The sequence below is a fragment of the Athene cunicularia genome, assembly GCF_003259725.1.
Source record: "Athene cunicularia isolate RWA chromosome 7 unlocalized genomic scaffold, athCun1 chr7_part1, whole genome shotgun sequence".
Lineage (NCBI taxonomy): Eukaryota > Metazoa > Chordata > Aves > Strigiformes > Strigidae > Athene > Athene cunicularia.
In genome coordinates, this window is record NW_020799107.1 from 21,680,106 (window position 1) to 21,697,499 (window position 17,394).

A 17,394-nucleotide genomic window follows, 5' to 3' on the forward strand; every position below is an offset into this window, starting at 1 on the left:
TTTTTTTTTTTTTTTTTTGGGGGGGGGGGGTGGTTAGCTAGTTGCTTTCTAAAGGGTCTCAAGAAAAAAACCTTGTGGCCACAAGCATTCCCCCTCCTTGCTGCAGTCCTCCAGAGTCTCCTCCCCACATCACTGGGACTCACTCGAGTCGATTTGGTTTGACTTCAGTCTGAAACGACCACCCCGGATCCAAGCAGCTTTTGACACGTTGGGAGGAGGAGTGGGACTGCTGGCTTCGTGTCTGGAGATGAGCCGGGGAGGGAAGCACAGCTCCTGTTAACGGCATGAATATCCCCCCCGAAATATTCATGGACTTCAAACAGAAATAATCCAAAAAAGAAAGATACCCTTCTCTGTCCAGTTCCTCTCAAATGGGAGGTCAGAAATCTTTTTGGACAAGTGGGACTTTAACCATTGTCCATCTAGGTGTGGAAGTGTTTGTCACCTGCGAGCATGTGCGTATGTGCGAGCATGTGTGTGCACGGACATGGCTTTTCCTCCTTGCAAAATTTTGCCTCAAAACCTGCAATCTGGAGGGTTTAACTAAGCAGGGGGAGAGATGCTGCCCCCCCCAAAAAAAATAATAACCTGCCGGACTAAGCACAGGAGCAGAGTTTCAGAGAAGCACCAGTGCCTGCGGGATCAGGGCCCCGCTGACACCAAGGGCTGCATCCAAGCCAACCCCACAGATACTCCATCACTGTCCAGACTGAAGCATCCCTATGTGGGAACAGGGAGATCAGGGCCAAAACTCTTCACCACCCTTTGCTGCCATGAGGAAGACCATCTATGGAGATTTTTATTTTATTTTATTTTTCCACAGCCAAAAAAGTGGTTTGCTCCAGGGGAAAAAAAACCCAAACCTATACTTTGTTCTGTCTTGGATTTTGGTAAGGATGGTTTATAGCCTTTCCCATGGGTAGGAAAACACCAGTCTCCATCCTTTCGCATTGAGGATACTGCTCACATCACCACCCTACAGTGAGATCCTGCAACAGGCCTTTGACTTTAACCTGGGACCCAGCTCCTTGTTCAGTGACAGCAGCCACCGCACCGCAGAGACCCACTGCCTCAGGTGTGCTGGTACAGCCCTCGCCTGCCTTCCTGACTTTTTCGTTGGTTTTAATTTTTACATTTGATTTTGAGACTGTTGCCTCTCGTTTCCCCATGACAAGGGTCTCCGAGACATTGGTGCTGGGAGGAGATCTTGCAGTGAAGGAAAGTGAATGGGGTCTGGGTGCTGCAGTCACAGTGGGCAAACACTCACCCACTGGGGACCACATCCTGCTGCCATGGCTGGACACAGCAGTTGGTGCTGGTCAAAAGACACGGCCGATCTCAGGGGGAAGGTTTCTGCAGCCCCAAAGTCCCTTTGAGCATCCCAAAGATGGGCAGAGAGGAAAGGGGGTCTGCAGCACCACTGGGTCCCTGCCAGCCAGCATGGGACAGGAGGGATTTGATGCCAGGTGGGCCTGGTGGAGGCTCTTCTTCATCACCAGTTGAGCCCCTTCATAGCTTTCCGTGGCATGGCACCACTCCCCCAAGCAACCTGTGGGCCCCCACCAGGGCACTTGCCCCAGTTGAGGGCAGGACTGGACACCCCGTGGTTATTTCCCCTGGAATTATGGCAGGGCAAGTTTTGTCAATGGCCTTCCACAGAGAGCTGGTGAGGCATGTTTGGAGCTGGGGGCGAGACATCTTCCCTTGCTGAAAAGAAGGGAGAGTGCCACCAAATGCAGATCTGTCCCCCAAAAAAACTTGCCAGAGTGGTGTGACCCCCTTGTTGCTGGAGGGGAGCACAGCAGGTTGATCCACAGGGCTGATGGAGCAGGGTTGGTTTGACCAGGGTGGTGGGATAATGGTGTGGTGAAAGTGGGGTGAAGAATGGGGTAAAGAAGGCAGGAGGAGGAGCCTGTGCCAACCCCAAGGGCCACAGGTCGTCACTGTCACCACTGTCTCCCATCTCCTCCACTCACCGATCCCTGTGCAAAACCTCCTGTTATAGGCCAGTACCACCTTCCCCAGGACCCCTCCCTCCTCCTCTCTCTCTCTTTCTTGCTTTTTTATTCGTTCGTTTGTTTTGTTGTTTGATTTCCCAAAACTTGAAAGCCTCTGGCTGCAGAGAAAGGAGACGTGCTGCTGGGGCAGGATGGGAGTGGGTAGAGGGACAGCAGCTCCCCAGGGACCTTGCCTTTTGGGCTGATGCTTTTGCAGCTTGAGGGTCAGCTCACAGGGCCTGGTGGTGGTCTCATGATGTGGCCATCACAGTGACAATGGGAGGGGGACACAGGGTGCCTCCCTGACCTCTCCCTAGAAAGCAAGTCTAGCCAGGGCCCCAGGAGCCCAGAGCACCAAAATCCATCCTGTGCAGCCTCCCTCGCTGCTGCACATCCAGTGCTGGGATGGTACTGCCTGTCCTGTCCCCACCGACCTGGGGGGAGGAGGATGCAAGGAGGGAGCTGAACCACCCTCACCTCCCCAGGCCACCTCAGCTCCCGGGATGGGGCACTGAGAGAACCCCCAGCCATCCGCTTCCTTGAGGATCCCTGGAGGATGAGGCTGTTTGCAGGCTGCACTAATATTTAGGACTGGAGTTGGAGCCTGGATCAGACTGGGAGTGGATTCAGGAGAGGTTGGCCCCCCCATCAGGGGTGGCAGTGACATAGTGGTCCCATTCTCAGTGCCCTTTGCATTTGGGGTGAGTAAAAGCAGATCTGGGAGCTGGGGAAGACTGGGTGAGCAGTGGGAGGGGTTGAGGAACGTGGGGAAGTGCTGGCAATTTGTGCATCAGGGGAGTTGTGAGGCTCGGGGGTCTCCAGCCAGTGTTTGCACCAAGCAAGCCCCTGCTGGTGCCCAGAATGCTGGATGCAAAGGAGAGGACAAGGATGGCACAGGGGTCAGGACAGACCTTCCACCACACCTCCCCGGGGAGCGGCGCTCAGCGGCTGGGCTACCCCTTGTCTGTACTGCAGTGGACTTCGAAAACCACTAGTACAAGAGCATTTTGCACTATTTCTCTGCTCTTTCTCCCCCCTTCTCTTTTTTCTCCCCGTCCCCCATGAAAACTTTTTTGTTGTTGTTGGGTGGGGTTTTTATGTTGACTTTTTTTTTCCCGAACGGAGCATTGTATATTTAACGACTGACAGCTCACCTCACTTCCAGACCGCTGTCCTGGCGCTGGCTAGGAGCCCTGCCTACTATGCCCCCCTCCCCAGCCCTGCCAGCCCCCCGCCACTGCCACCGGGACAGACGTCACTGCGCACGTTACCCACCGTTGTAACACAGTTGTTAAAACACACCAGATTCCGAGTTTCCTGCCTGGTTTTTATCTTTAAGCAATACTCACTACACATTTTACGGTAGCTTTTTATAGCTTTACATACATACGGTAGCTCTGTTGTTTTGTTTTGTTTTTGTTGTTGTTTTTTTTTTTTTCCAGTAAACAAGAAATACTCATAATCTTACTGGTGGGAAAAAAAAAAAAAAGCAGTTTGTGAAAAACTGACAATGGAAGAAGAGCTTAATGCTCTGTTTAGCATTTTGTACTTAAAAAAAAAATCTCACATTTTATTAAAAAGTGAAGATTGCTGTATACTATTTATTCAACTTATAATTTATGTTACTCTTTGATCTTTGTCTCATGACAAAGCATTTATTTAATAAAGTTATGCATTCAGTTAGCTTGTGCCTCACCCTCGTGGAGTGTCTGTGCCAGTGAGCTGCTCCAACACTGAGCACCCCCTGGCCGGCTACGCTGTGCCCCTGGGGGGGGCTCAGCCAGACCCATAGGGGTGCTGGGGGAAGTACAGGGCACGGGGTAACATAGTGGCAGTGGCTTAGGAGAGCTTTTGATACCAGAGCAACATTCTAAGGTGGTGATAAAATTGCAAGCTTGATTTTAGAGTGTCTTTAAAGCAGAGCTGCCTTATTTTATTTTTAGCAATTTCTTTGCATGCATGTGGTAGTGGGACAATTGTGTTCAGACATTATGGAGGAAGAGGGCCTGGTTGCTCGTCGTGCTGAGCTCCACAGTTTGCAATCAGGCAGGATGTTTGAGCCTCAGCCCTCTCTAGGCAGCAGGGAGATTGACCCCAGTGTGCAAGAGCATCCCTGTGCAGCCTAGCTACACCGTGGTCCTCAGATGCCTCATGGTGACCCTTCCCACTGCCTCGTGTCCTCCCGGATGCCGGATCCAGCCTCTCCCTCCACCCACACACTCCCTCATCTCCCACCTCCTGTGCCTCTCATCCCCTCCATCCACCCCAGCTGCCAACATCACCCCATGCACCCAGAGCAGGATGGAAAGCAAAAAACGTCTGCTCGGGCTCCCACTGGGGACTGTTGGTTGCCAGTGGTGTTCTAAAACATATCCCCCATCCTCTTTGCACCACCCGTGGCTGGCTAGGCCACCTGCTCTCCGATGGCTTTCTCACTCCATAGCACAGATGGGGCCAAAAACTGACACCCTGGGCGCACGAGGTGGGGGAATCTGCACCCCGCTGTACCCCCATGGCACCCCCCAAGGCTGGGCCCACTCCCCCAGGCACCCCACGGTGCAGGAGCTGCACGGCATCGCAGCCAGCACCAGGCGGCGCTGCCTGTGCTGCCCAGCAGAGAGGCATTACAGAATCACAGACTCCTCTAGGTTGGCAAAGACCTTGAAGATCATCCAGTCCAACCATTAACCCAGCACTGACAGTTCCCAGCTACACCATATCCCTCAGCGCTATGTCGACTCTACTCTTAACACCTCCAGGGATGGGGACTCACTCCACCACCTCCCTGGGCAGCCCATTCCAACACCTAACAACCCGTTCTGTAAAGAAATGCTTCCTAATATCTATTGCTGCTGCTTTCAGCCACACAGGCACTGAAAATGGGCTTTCCAGCCAAAAAGTTAGGGCTTTTTTCCCCATCCCCACCCCCTCACCTCAGCTAGTGGGCTAGTAAATTATACTCCTACCCACAAGCTACATACATGCATATAGATAGCTACAGCAGTAAATAGATACAGTCACACGTCTTACACTAATTATAGCCTTCATATTAAATATTATTGTTTGCATTATACTAGTGCATAATTTTTGTGCTATGCTAAAATTGTAGTTTGCCAGTGTAGATCGGTTTGTGTCTGTACACCGGAGCTGCTGGGGTTTCGGCTACTACGCTATGTGCAGCAGGCCAGGTCTCAATGCCTGAGCACACACGCCAGGAAACCCAGACGAAACCTCAGAGCCAGGATCCAAGCAGTGACACCCATCAAACCCATGCACACACATATATGCAGCCTTCCAGGCCATGTTGCAACCCTGGGGAAACCTAACCAGAAGCTCTTTGCTCCCCTTGCCTTACTGCAGTCCTTCTGCCCCAGCTGCAGGCTCCCTTTGCGAGGCTGAAGCCTCTTGTTTGCCTCCAGCCCTTGAACTGGAGGATGGCCCCAGGCATGGCTGGGCTGTGGGCTTGGGCACCTCTGCCACCCCCAGCCCTCCCTGGGCAGCACCTGGCTTGGAGCACCCTCATGCCCAACAGTACTACTTGGCATCCCCCCCACGGCACCTCCTGAGCCACCTTCAGCTCCCCCCAGGGGCACAAAACTGGATGGTACTAAAAGTTAATTTTGCTCCTTTCCCATATGCTCCAGATCATATCCCACTGCCCACCCTGCCTGTCCCCCCTCCCCTGCAGCCCCATGTGCTCACTAACCTCTTACCCCTATACATTTTCCTGGTGCTCCCCACCACTGCCCAGCCCCTCAGCACACATCAGTCCTACTCAGTGTACTAGCATGGGGTAGGAAAAAACAGATGGGGAAGCAGCCCAGTGGTTTTGGCTTCCTTTGGGGCGGCCAAAGAGAAACCACAGCCACCTGGATGCTGGCTGTCAGGGCCACACAGGGCCTCTCCTTCAATGCTGCAATTTTAATTGAATGCAGCTTGGAGTTTTAATTATTATTGTTATTCTTTGCCTCCCTGTGGTGCCCCAAGCACTGGACTGTGCCATTATGCTCCCTTAGGCAGCACCTCTCACCCTCAAGACAGTACAGGACCTTCAAGATGACTGTCTCCATGGCCCCAGGAGTGGAGCAGCTCAGCCAAGTCCTGATACCACATGCAGCCCAGGCCTCCCTACACCTGTCCAGCAGCCTGGTCTAGACAAAGACTTCACACAGAAACACTAAGGCTGACTTTTTGGCTGGCTCAAATTTTGCTCTTTTTGAGCAAACAAAGGAGAGAGCCCTTGGAGGGTCCCCCATGGAGGGTTTTTCCCTGCAGAGCTCCGCTCAGCCAAGAAACCTTTGCATGGAATGCGGAAGAGACCAAAACCACAGCTTAAAGGAGCCTGGATGATTCATAGAGAACAGGTCCATCTGCCAGCTAATGAACAGCACCAATGGATGCTCTTGCCACCTCAAGAAGCCCCTGACATACCAAGGTTGGGAAGCTGGAAAGAGCAGAGCTCCCTTCTCCTTACAGCCTTTGCCCAAGCACCTGTTCAAGGAGCAGGAATCACCGCTCTCACGCAGCTCCTCAGCAGTTCAAGGAGCTTCACAAGCATCACACTGGACAGGGCATTCATGCTGCTGCCCTCTCTGCCCAGCAAAGTAGGATACAACCACCCTTTTCCACCAAATCTACCTTCTGTCAGGCAGGGAGATGGTCTCCACACACGTGCTGACCAGATGTCGACTCAAGAGAACTCAAGGGTACGGTTATATGTTGCAGACTCACAAGGTACCACGAGTGGAGCAGGAATATAGCAGGCCAGCGGACAAGCAACACCAGTTCCTCCCTGCTCAAACAACTGGGACCAGTAATGATGACAGGTCCAACTCCCATCACGGCTTGTCGGGCCCGGTCTTTACTACACCCCCTGGACAAAAGCTGAACAGGCCCAAATTTGGGTGTGATGCACTAGGCAAGGAAACATGTCCTATGAACAGAGGGGAGTGGGGAGGGAGGAAGATGACAGTTTTCTGGCATCCCATTTAATTTATTCCAACTTTATGTAGCTCAGCTTTTCCAAAAGAGAAAAACACAAAAGAAAACTTCCTGATTCCTAAACAAAACAAAAAGTACAAACTTCAGATGAGAGCCAGCATGTGCAAGGTTTACATGAAAAAGCAGAACACCCTTGGATGTTAACAGAAAACAGGTAGCATCATTTTTACAGTTACTTGGCTTTGCATGCAGGTGTGTTTTCTTTCTCTCTCATGCACTCACTCCCTTATACACATCCACGTGCATACACCCCCACCCCTGCCTTTACAAATGGGGTCCTTTCCCTGTCTCCTCCATTGCCACATCCAAACCCCTTCAAAGTCATGAGCAGCTTAATTTGCAGAGACCACCTATGCCCTTCACATTTGGGATCTGAAATATGGGTCCAAGAAGGGGGGAAAAAAGCAACAAACGCCAGCACTCCCCTTCCTCCAGAGCCCCAAAGTCCCCAGATGAGGACGTATCAGCAGTGGAGACCCCAATACGTTTTTTCTCCAGCACCTTTTGGCATTTCTGGGGTGTGCTGACAGTCACCGGGGGCTGGTTTCATCCCTGAAGGTCATGGTCACAGTCAGGTAGTTTTGCTGCCTGGCCCCCACCATGCAGGCAGAGGGTGCTTCTAAGCAGCACCCACACTCACCAAGGAACCCCCTTCCTCCACCCTGTTCAACCTAACCCCACACAGGACCTGGGATCTGGAGGCTGTCTGCTACTTAGAAGCATTTGCCAGAAGTCAGGAGATGCTTTATTTCCCACTCCTCCACCTTGATTTCATTTAAGGAAAGCCTGAGACTTCTACTGTGAGGAGAAGATTTTTGCAATTGCTCTGCAAATGGTATCCATATTAAAAAGGAAAAAAAAAAAGGAAGAAAATAATAAAATCTCCTTGCTTAGGCAATGGGGAAGTTATTTATTCTCAGCATTGGTGTGTTCTGTACAGAAAGAAATCAACAGGCGAAATAAAGCAGAGGCACATCTCTCCTCAGAGCAACATGTCCAGCGCAAAACCTCTCAGAGCGCCTGGAATCACTTGGGATTTAATCTATACAAATGTGTATGTGGGCAGAGGGGTACATGTGTGTCAGGGCCTTTACAAAGCAAGATATATACTGTAATTTACTTACAAAAAAAAAAAAAGAAAAAGTGTGTGCTGAAAAGCAGATGCTCACTCCAGTCCCAAGCAAAAATGAGGGACAAGGGCAGCTGCTTGGGAGTGCAGGTTTTAGATGGGTTTTTTTCTATCTAGAAACAAAGAAAGAATGAATGAGAGAGAAAGAAAGAAACACTCCCTGGCTTGTTATCCTAAATCTACAAAGGCATCCTTCCACCCAGCCCCAGCAAGTTCACTTTGGCTCCCTCACCATAAGCTGTTCCTAAGAAATACTGGGCAACAGCCCTTCAAATCCCCTGGAAAACCAAGCATTTAGCTTCACCGCCACCCAAAGGCCCTGTCCTTCCAGACCAGTGGCTGGAGCTGGGTCCCTGTGGGGCTGGCTGTGCCCCAGCACCAGGAGAGGAAGCACCCAGGGGTGTTTTGGAGGGGGCTATCTCACCCTTAGCCCTTTCCCTCACTGATGCCTCTTTGGGGGATGCGTCCCAACCACACCAGCATGATCCAGCTGGGAAGCTAGAGTCTTTCCTCCTTCCCTCCCTCCCACACTGCATCCCATGCCAGGACCGATGGCTGGGCTGGGGCACAGGGGACCGGCAGGACGCAAGAGGCAGGCGACAGTATTTACAGTCTTTGGTCTTGGGGAAGGGAGGGAAAGAGGGGGAAAGGGTGGGTTTTTTCCTTTGTTTTTTGTTCCACTCCTGCCCATGGTGAGGGGTTTTTGCCCCCTGGGAGGTGTTGGGGAGCACACAGCGGTCTGTGCTGGAGGGTGTGAGAAGATGCCATGAAGCAGCAGGGAGGGCAGGGCCACAGGGTGAGGAGCAAAAAAGACTGGTTCTCTGGCTTACGTTGGGTGAAAGACTATAGGAAAGCAGTCCCTTCTCCCTGCAACCCCCCCCACCGCCCTTCCCCTCCCATTATCCCTCCCCTCCCCAGGAGCCGGGCAGCAGGGGAAGGAGGGCAGCACGCAGGACCCAACCCCAGTCTCTTCCAGAGCCTAAAGAGACATGCTGAAACCCATGTAAAATCCAGCACTGGGGCCACGGCGAGCCGCCTCCAGCGAGTGGGATCACGTCCATCTACTGGCTCCGCAGGGCATGTGCTCCCCGGTCCTCCTGCTCATGGGCTGTGTAGAAGAGGTGGCACTCAGGGTCCCCACGGATGGTGGGTGCACCCTGGATCACCTTCCCGTGGATGGGGTCCACGCACCAGCACTCGCCACGCTGCCCATTCACTGACATCTTGCACTGCAGGGAGAGGGACAGGACAGGCATCAGCTGAAGCAATAGGGGAACAAAATTCCCTTCCTAGCCCCACCAGCCCAAAGCCCAAAAACAGGCAGAGCTGGGGTTTCTCCAGCAATTTGTTATCAGTTTGAATTTAGGCAAAATTTGGGGATGCTACACTTGGACACCCCAGGGTCTGTGCTGCACCAGCATCACTGCTCCAGCAGTCCAGGCTGAGGGCTGGACCTCTTCCCCCAGGCGCTACGCCAGGGACCAAGAAGCCAATTTTAATGAACCATAAGGACAACTGTCCCCAAGATGCTTTGTGCTCTGTCAGCTGTGGATGAAAGCATCCATCGAGTTAAAAATCCCTGGGGGAAGAGGGATGAGTCAGACTGACAGAGGAGTAAGCTGCTTCTCACCTGCAAATTGGGCTAAACAAACTGAAACATGAGAGCAAGGCCCCCACAGACAGACACAGATATGTTTCCAAACACGGTTTCACTCTCTCCCAGAACAGAGACAAGGACCATGGGCCCTCGACTCTGCCCCACCCAGCCTGCTCTCGTTAGAGAGAAATTTCTTGCCCTAATGGTTAGTTATCATCCTCCTCTTGCCCTGGAAGGGCTGCAGGCACTTTGAACCTAATGCTTATCCCTCCATCCCCAGCAGATACACCTCTGAATAGAGTGTAGTGGGAGACACAGAGGTTACTCCAGCAGGCCAGCCTCTGCATGCATTCTGTAAAGCTGAATTCAGGCCATTTTTTGAAGCTGGACTGAGGTCAAAATACAGCCTTGTTCATGGGAATAAAGAGAAAGAAGAAAAAAATCTCCCCAGCAGGAGAGTGCATCCAGGCACCCTCTACTCAAGCACTGGCCCACAGGAGGTGGGAGCAATGGGGAATGCTTTTGTTGCATCCACTTTCCATCAAATGAGAAAGAGCTGGTACTCAGTTCTGGAAACACAGATGGAGGGAAATGGGTATCGCTTCACATTTGCCTTGTTTGCCCTTAACCAGGGCAGGAGGGGTGGGGAGAACACAATTTTTGTTCCCTCTTTTTCTCCACCAGTGACCAGTGCATAACCCATCTGCACCCTTGAGTGCAGGCTGACTGTTTCCCAGGCACAAGAAGCAGTAGAGACTGTCTTTTCTTTTGTAGCACACGATGCATTGCTGCATTGCCCAGGCTCGTTCCCCGGACATGCCTCATATCCTCACAGGGAATTTGCCAGCTCTGCTCCATCCACCCTTTCCAAGTGTGCTCATGCTGGGGGATCCAGCCAGCCCATGGGGCTCTTCAGGGGTAAGTGGAGGGTGAGGGTCCAAGCAGGACAGGGAAGAGGGAAGGGATGGAGAGAGATTATCTTAGAGCATCCTACTTTTTTTTTTTTTTTTTTTTTTTTTAATGTGCCTGACCACGGGGTAGAAGTAGCCCTGAGAAAAAGGCTTAGCTATGAAAACAGCAGGTTTTCTGGGGTCTCCTCCAAAGGCTCAGTTACACATAGCTATAAGGGGTGTTCATATGCAGGTACTATTCACACATGGCTGCCAGTCAACTCTGGACAAGCTGGTGTTTTGCTGCCCAAGAGGTTCTTCCTGGCATTTTTTTCCCCATGTCTCAGCTGCTGACACCTCCTGGTTTTGCATAAATAAAGCCAAGAAGTCAGAATTCAGACAGACACACATTAAGTCACTTGAGTCCTTTTGGGTCCCATAAATACTTTCAGAAGCATGCTGCAGCCCAACCCCCACCTCGTGTCTGGAAGGAATCCCTCCTGGAGCTGTGGGACCAGCCTCGATTTGTGGAGGAAAACCAGTAAACGCACTAGAAACCTTCCTGACCCCAGGAGAAGTGTTTCCTGCTTTGTCTGTAAGACTGGCCAGCATTCAGCCTCTCTCTGCTTTTCCGCTGTAGTGGGGCCCAGCCAGAATAAGACCTGGCTCAAAGTACATGAAAATAGACCTGGACAGATAAGCAGCTCTCACAGGAAAGAAGGGGCTCTGAACTAAACAGATTCTCTGCCTCTGGGCTGCCTGTGGCCATGGGTCTCTCATCTCCACTTGCTAGCCCATGGGTGCAGATGCACCTGGCTCTAAACCTGTCCGTTCCACATGTGATATTTGCTGTTTAACCCCACAGCTCAGTCCATGCATGTGACATCAGCCCAGCCCTGAGCTGTGTGTGTCCTCCGTGGTTGTCCATGGCAGGGATGCATGCTGAGCCAAGGGCTGCTGCCGGGAAGGCAGCCAACCCTGGGGCTCTAGCTCTCCCCGGCATTTACCTGTTTGAGATTATACAAGCCGTGCTTGTCACAGTTGGGGATGTGGAGGGAGTAGAGGTGCTCCAGGGGACCTCGCTCATCTGGCAGCCGCATAGTGGAGATACGTTCCAGGACCTGATCCAGCTCCTGCTGACAAGGGGTCTGAAAAGAGTCCAGAAAGCAGAAGACAAAACAAAAAATCAGGGCAATGGGACTATTCAATGTCTACACTTTGGACAACAGAAACATCGGTAGGGATGAACACCTGTGTGCACCTCCTCATGACACGGGTTTGCCACAGGGTCCCGCTGCGGACTTCACCTGCAGGCACCCAAAATCCCAGTGCTGCACGCCTGTGCATGCTGGTGTGTGGAGATCCACACAGGGAGACAGGCACATCTCTCCCGTGTGCCATGTGCCTCATGTGGCCAAGAGCTGTCATGACACCAAGTCACAGGCCGTGGAGACAGAGAAGTCTCAGAGATGCTCCCATGGGTCCCACTGGTGGTAACAAGTGATGTGAAGCAGGATTAATCCAGACAGACCAGGAGGGTTTTCATGAGCATAGCCCAGATCCCACACCTGTGATGCAGCTTTGGCCCAGAAGTGCAACTCAAAGCATGTGAGACCCCATGGGAGTGGAGGGGAAGCCCCAGGAACGAGAGCACCCAGCAAAGCCAGCCTCTGGAGGCGTTCCACTCGCTCCACAGCAGCCCCAAGCCAGGGCTCCCAGCCAAGGCAGTATGGTTGAATTACGCCTGATGTGAGCTGGAGTAAGTCTGCACCTCTCTGCTTTTGCAGTTGCTGGTTTGGTTTCTTTTTTCCAAAGAATCATCAGCAGTGTGGAAGTTCTCTAAGTCAACAGTGCCTGCACCTTATTTTGAATCTCTTATTTGCCTGTCCATGGAGCAGTTTTAAGGCCCTTTCTTTCCCTGCACTTCCCAGATATAAACACACCATATGTTTATACGGATGTGTATTATGGACCAAAATTTTGGGGAGGCTTTCCATCCTCATCCCCATCTCATCTAGTTGCTTTGACCAAGCTGCCCACTAGAGGGAAGCCACAGCCAAGGACTGGAGAGAGTGCCCGGAGCCCTCCCTATGTGACGGCCCCGCAGCTCATCCTCGGGGGCTCGGCGACCCCCCAGCCGGGACTGGGGCTGCCCTGCAGGAGGCAGACAGCCCCCACAAATCCCCTTAGGCCATCCCTGGCACTTCCTTAGGGAAAAAGGGTGTGAGAAAGCCAGTCGGCGGGCAAAGGGCATGCACGCACCCCTGTGGAGGTAGGTGTCAAGCCAGCGGGACCCCCCTTCCCCGGCTCTGCTGTCAGGAGGTGAAGCAGCAATGAAAATAACACCTCCTCGCCAGCACATCAAAGGTCATCAGATGGTGTGCTGGGCCCCAGCTTCAGGCCAAAACAAACGTTTACTTTTCCTTTTTTTCTCTCCCCATCTCCCCCCTTTTTTCTTTTTTTTTTTTTTTTCCCCCCTTTTTTTTTTTTTTTTTTTTTTTCCTTAAGACAGTTTGTTGCAAATGTCACTAAGGCTTTTGCATTCAGCATTTCCCTGGTGAGCCTGCAGCTGCCTCCATTAGCTCCCCACACCCTCCTGCCTTCTCACCCTGCCCGTCGACAGCCGCGACTTTTTCGAGTCTTCATGGTTGTGATGGGGCTTGCCAACTTTACCCATCTGCCGCTGCTGCTCGTTCACCTTCTCCCTCATAACTGCCAGCTCCTTCATGCCCGACTTTATGGGCTTCCTCCCACCAGCTCCGCTCAGGATCCCTGTGGTCCCATCCACATGGTTCTCGGCAAGGATGCTCTCAGACCGGTCATCGCCATTATCTGCAGGAGACAGGGCAGACAAGGAAAGGGTCAAGCTCAGCCAGGCACTTTCTCACGTGTTCATCCCATCCTGGATCACTTTCAAGCATGGCCAGTTACCAAACCAGAAAATCTTTGCATGCAAAAATTTTAAATTGCATTAGCCCTTTCATCTGGAAGGTGAGAATAGATCCTTTCATTCTGGAGTTATTACCACACTAAAAGACAGTTTAGAGAGCAGGGGAAATCGCTGCTGGAGAAGTTCTGTCTGGTTTTTCTTTGACCTTCTAAATTACTTCCTGAAGAATGTAATTTTCCCCTCAGAAGTCCAGTTGGATTAGGGATGCCAAGTGTATTCAGCTCCAAAACTTAAAACCACAGTGATTAGTAACAATACCTTGAGTCCATCTATCATCCCCCAGAGTATCTCCAGGAATACTTACTCAGTATTAATGTGCTAAAATAAATTCTCAATTTCAAAAATGCCTTGCCTCTGTTTTATGGCCACCCTAATTTCCCTCGGAGATCCTGCCATTTCAGTGATCATCTTTGCTGTATCATCTTTCACATCATTTGTCATACGGTGCATTACTCATTTAGCTTCTACCTACTTCTGCATTTAGCCACTTTTGCTGACCATGGAATAACCTCATGTGTCCTGGGTCCAACTCCACCACTGCTGCAAGCCACAAGACCCCCAGCTAATTCAGCTATTTTAAAATCAGTTAGTAAAAATCTGGGAATAAACACTGGACTTTTCCACCTCCTCCACTCTCTACTTTGTGCGTTTTCCCAGTTCACTGGGTGCTGTTTCTGACAGCAATCCTTGCCCAAATAGGACACAATGTTACCATGCTGTAGACACTAGTCCCTCTGGACTTTGCAGCAGCAATTAGAACAGATCTCAATTCCTCCTGCTTGCTCCAGAAGCCCAGAAGGTGACAGCTGACCCCTCCTTGGTGCCCGGTCTGAACTGGCTGAGCAAGCATGTCTAACACTATAGCTGGATCTAACACTGAAGCTGGCCCTGCTTTAAGCAGGGGCTTGGACCAAGGCCTCCAGGGGTCCTTTCCAGCCCAAATTATGATTCAACCCATGCACGCATATCACCTCTTACCACAGAGACTAAGTATGTCTCTGTGTATAGGAGCTCTTCAGCAGCTCCACAGGTCCTACACCAGTGACAGACCAGGCCATTCTGGTCCTACAGCGGTGACAAACATGAAGCATCTTTTAGCATATGCCAAGGAAGAACTGTAGCACCCACCCTCTCCCACCATCAGCATTCTCTCTGGTACCTCTGATTTCAGCGTTCCAGCACTCTGGAACTCAGGCACTTACATAGAAGTAAAGAAATCACATGAAACTCTGCATGATGGAGGGCAAGCAATGGGTTCAGCTCATGTGACAATGCTTAATTTATGGATCTCTCATGCTTCTTGGAAGATCAAGCATACAGAGCATTTACAGATTTTAACATTGCCTATTTTTCAGAAGCTGCATCATGATGTTTTGTCATGGTACAGCTCTACTGTCCTGATGGAGAGTGAAAAATCATAATAGCAAATGTTTTATTTCTGCCACAGTTTCCCAAGCTCTCTTCAGGTGTTACAACCCCAGGCTCACACAGGAGAAACTGCAAGAAGAGCTTTGTCTGAACTTACTCAGCAAATGTGTGGCTGCCTGCAGACTGATAGCAAAAAATGGCTCAAGTGGGCTGGATCAAAGAGCCACTCCAGCCCAGCATGCCATCCACAAGAGACCACCAGCAGCTGCTTGGGGACACATGTCAGAAAAACCATTCCCAATCTGTGCTGCAGACCATCAGTAAAAGCACTTTCATGTGTGGAGACTGCATATGACCCCCAGGATTTAAAAGCCACCAGGAGACCCATCCCTCAATGGATTTGTCCAACATCCTTTTGAACTTCCTCACCATTTTGGCCTCAGATCTCCCAGTACTGGGATTGTCCCACTTCCCAGAAATACTAAATGTGTTTGGTCTGCAGGTTTTTAGCTGCTTAAGTAGCAACTGAAAAGCAAACACAGGGCAAAACCAATTTGGCAAAGTCCATGACTTTCCTCAACACTGATTCCAGATGAGAACTGGGACCAGGTTTGATAGCCAGATGGGCAAGCTCAAAGTCTGGGCTGCTGCCTGGCGATTGCCATCTGGCCGTCATCCTAGGAGTCGGACAAGGAATATTTTGAGCAGGAATCTTCTGTTTATACACCAGTCTCCCCATTAATTAGAAACACATAGTGAGAAGAGAGAAGGCCATGAGCCTGCCCTTCAGACAGGATCAAATGAAAAAACACTGTGCAAGAGATGGGCAAGGCTGGCCAGGCTCTGATCCTCAATTAGCTGCTTAGGAGGGTTTTAGCCTTCCAACACCTTTTGTGCTCCTCTCCTTGCTGTCCCACCAAGCTGTCAACAACAGCAGAAGAACAAGTGTAGCAGCAGGGCAGCATCTCAGACACGTTGCAGTCCCCTGCTTCATTCAGAAAACTGATGGTACAAACTGATGGAAAAGCAGCAAACTGGAAGCAGTGCCTTCCCCCCATCGATTCTCGCTCCTTCCTGCCTCCAACTAAAATATATAGACATCTGCCCAAATAAGCACTGTGCTAGTAAATGAAGGCAAGCTGGTAAGCCTCTTGTCGGCTGATTCATTCACAAAACCTGCTTCTGATAATATTTTTGCTCATTTTTCTCACTTTCCAATCCTAACAAATGTCAGCCCAAAGAAAACCACTGATGGGAGCAGAGTGTGCAAGACCATGTGCATGAACACACCCAGGGACAGGAGAGATTGGTCTTGGCTCCCCAAGCACCACCACAGGAGCAAGCCTAGAGCAGAGGCCAGGAAGGTCTAGTTGCTATCAACTGCAAGCTCTCCTCTCCAAGGCCAAGCCAGCCATGGTGAGCCATACCTCCACCTGCTGCCAAGCTGGACTGATTGACCTTGGGCTGATGCCAGAGCTCCATCACAGCTTTCCCCTCTCCCAAATCCAATTCTGCTCTTTGGAGGAGCACTCCTGACCTGGGGCTTGGAGTCAGTCGCTAGGGAATAAAGGTGGGACAGAAGAGTTTGGCCCCATGTGCAAACCACTGACATTTCCTTCACGGAAAAGCTGCATGCAGGGGAGGAGGCTGAGCACCAGGTGTGATGGACCACATTTCAAAGAGCAAACGGGCTCAGTAGTGACGACAGGAGAGGAGACATCAAGACTCAAGGTCAGGAGAACACAGAGCATGCCATGAGCCAAACGACAGCTTTTACACCAGATAATGCTTTTTAATGCTACCCAAAAGTAGTGAGTTGTGCGTGCTTGCTTATGACTATCCATGAAACAATTAAGCCACCCACCAACCCTACCGGCATGGGATGGGCAGGTATGCAGTTGCCTCAGACATACAACCTTAATCTGTTTGTCATCCTGGCAAACGCCCTTTCGCTGACCAATTTCAATTCACACTAAATATATCTGTGAACGGAATGGTGCCAAACTCCAAAACAATTATGTTTTATAGTTCTTCCATTTTCCTATGGCATGTGGAAAACATCTCCTGTGTTATTTTGGATCAAAAGGTAGAGAGCTTTGTGCAGGGTGGGACAAGTGTGGCAGGAATCAAAGCAGATAGCTGAAGTTCTCCTGAACACTGATGTGAAGCCCATGAAACACCTCTTTCCACGCCAAGAAAATGATTTCTTTATGGTCTTTTTCAAGGAAAATTCCCATTGGCTTCAATGGGGCGAGGACTTGGCAGAGGTGAAAGCGTGTTCAAACGGCCATCAGCTAACGTCTGTAGGGAGCTACACAGTCTCGCCAACATTTTCAAAAGCGGCTACCAATTTCCAGTGCTGAAATTTTTGGGAATCTGGTTTGAGACCTCTAGGCACCTCCGCTGAGACAGCTGAGAAACAGAGGGGCTTAAAAACAACCTGCCACTTCCAGATCCGCAAG

General features: G+C 51.0%; 1 protein-coding gene and 1 long non-coding RNA gene across 2 annotated transcripts in view; both read right to left on the minus strand.

The window, feature by feature from the left end:
• LOC113482051 overlaps nucleotides 1-4,617 on the minus strand; it is a 27,244-nt gene extending 22,627 nt beyond the window's left edge. The window contains exon 1 of the long non-coding RNA XR_003398777.1: nucleotides 1,816-4,617. This is a non-coding gene — a long non-coding RNA (uncharacterized LOC113482051). The remainder of the gene's footprint in view (nucleotides 1-1,815) is intronic.
• A 3,267-nt stretch (nucleotides 4,618-7,884) lies between these two features.
• On the minus strand, nucleotides 7,885-16,429 carry IGFBP2 (insulin like growth factor binding protein 2). Its single transcript, XM_026852337.1, has 4 exons — nucleotides 16,360-16,429; nucleotides 13,223-13,446; nucleotides 11,622-11,762; nucleotides 7,885-9,356 (listed from the first exon to the last, which is right to left on the minus strand). Exons 1-4 carry the CDS (start codon nucleotides 16,412-16,414, stop codon nucleotides 9,189-9,191), a joined length of 588 nt encoding a protein of 195 aa, XP_026708138.1. The 5' UTR covers nucleotides 16,415-16,429; the 3' UTR covers nucleotides 7,885-9,188.
• Nucleotides 16,430-17,394: the final 965 nt, after the last annotated feature.

Bases quoted from the DNA above. Each gene is read 5' to 3' on its own strand.
- IGFBP2 (XM_026852337.1), bottom strand. From the start codon at position 16,414: ATGGAGCTCTGGCATCAGCCCAAGGTCAATCAGTCCAGCTTGGCAGCA. The intron at 13,447-16,359 runs GTATGGCTCACC...TGTCTCCTGCAG, and splicing joins CAGCTTGGCAGCAGGTGGAG to ATAATGGCGATGACCGGTCT. The intron at 9,357-11,621 runs GTAAATGCCGGG...CTCTCCCTGCAG, and splicing joins GCTTGTATAATCTCAAACAG to TGCAAGATGTCAGTGAATGG.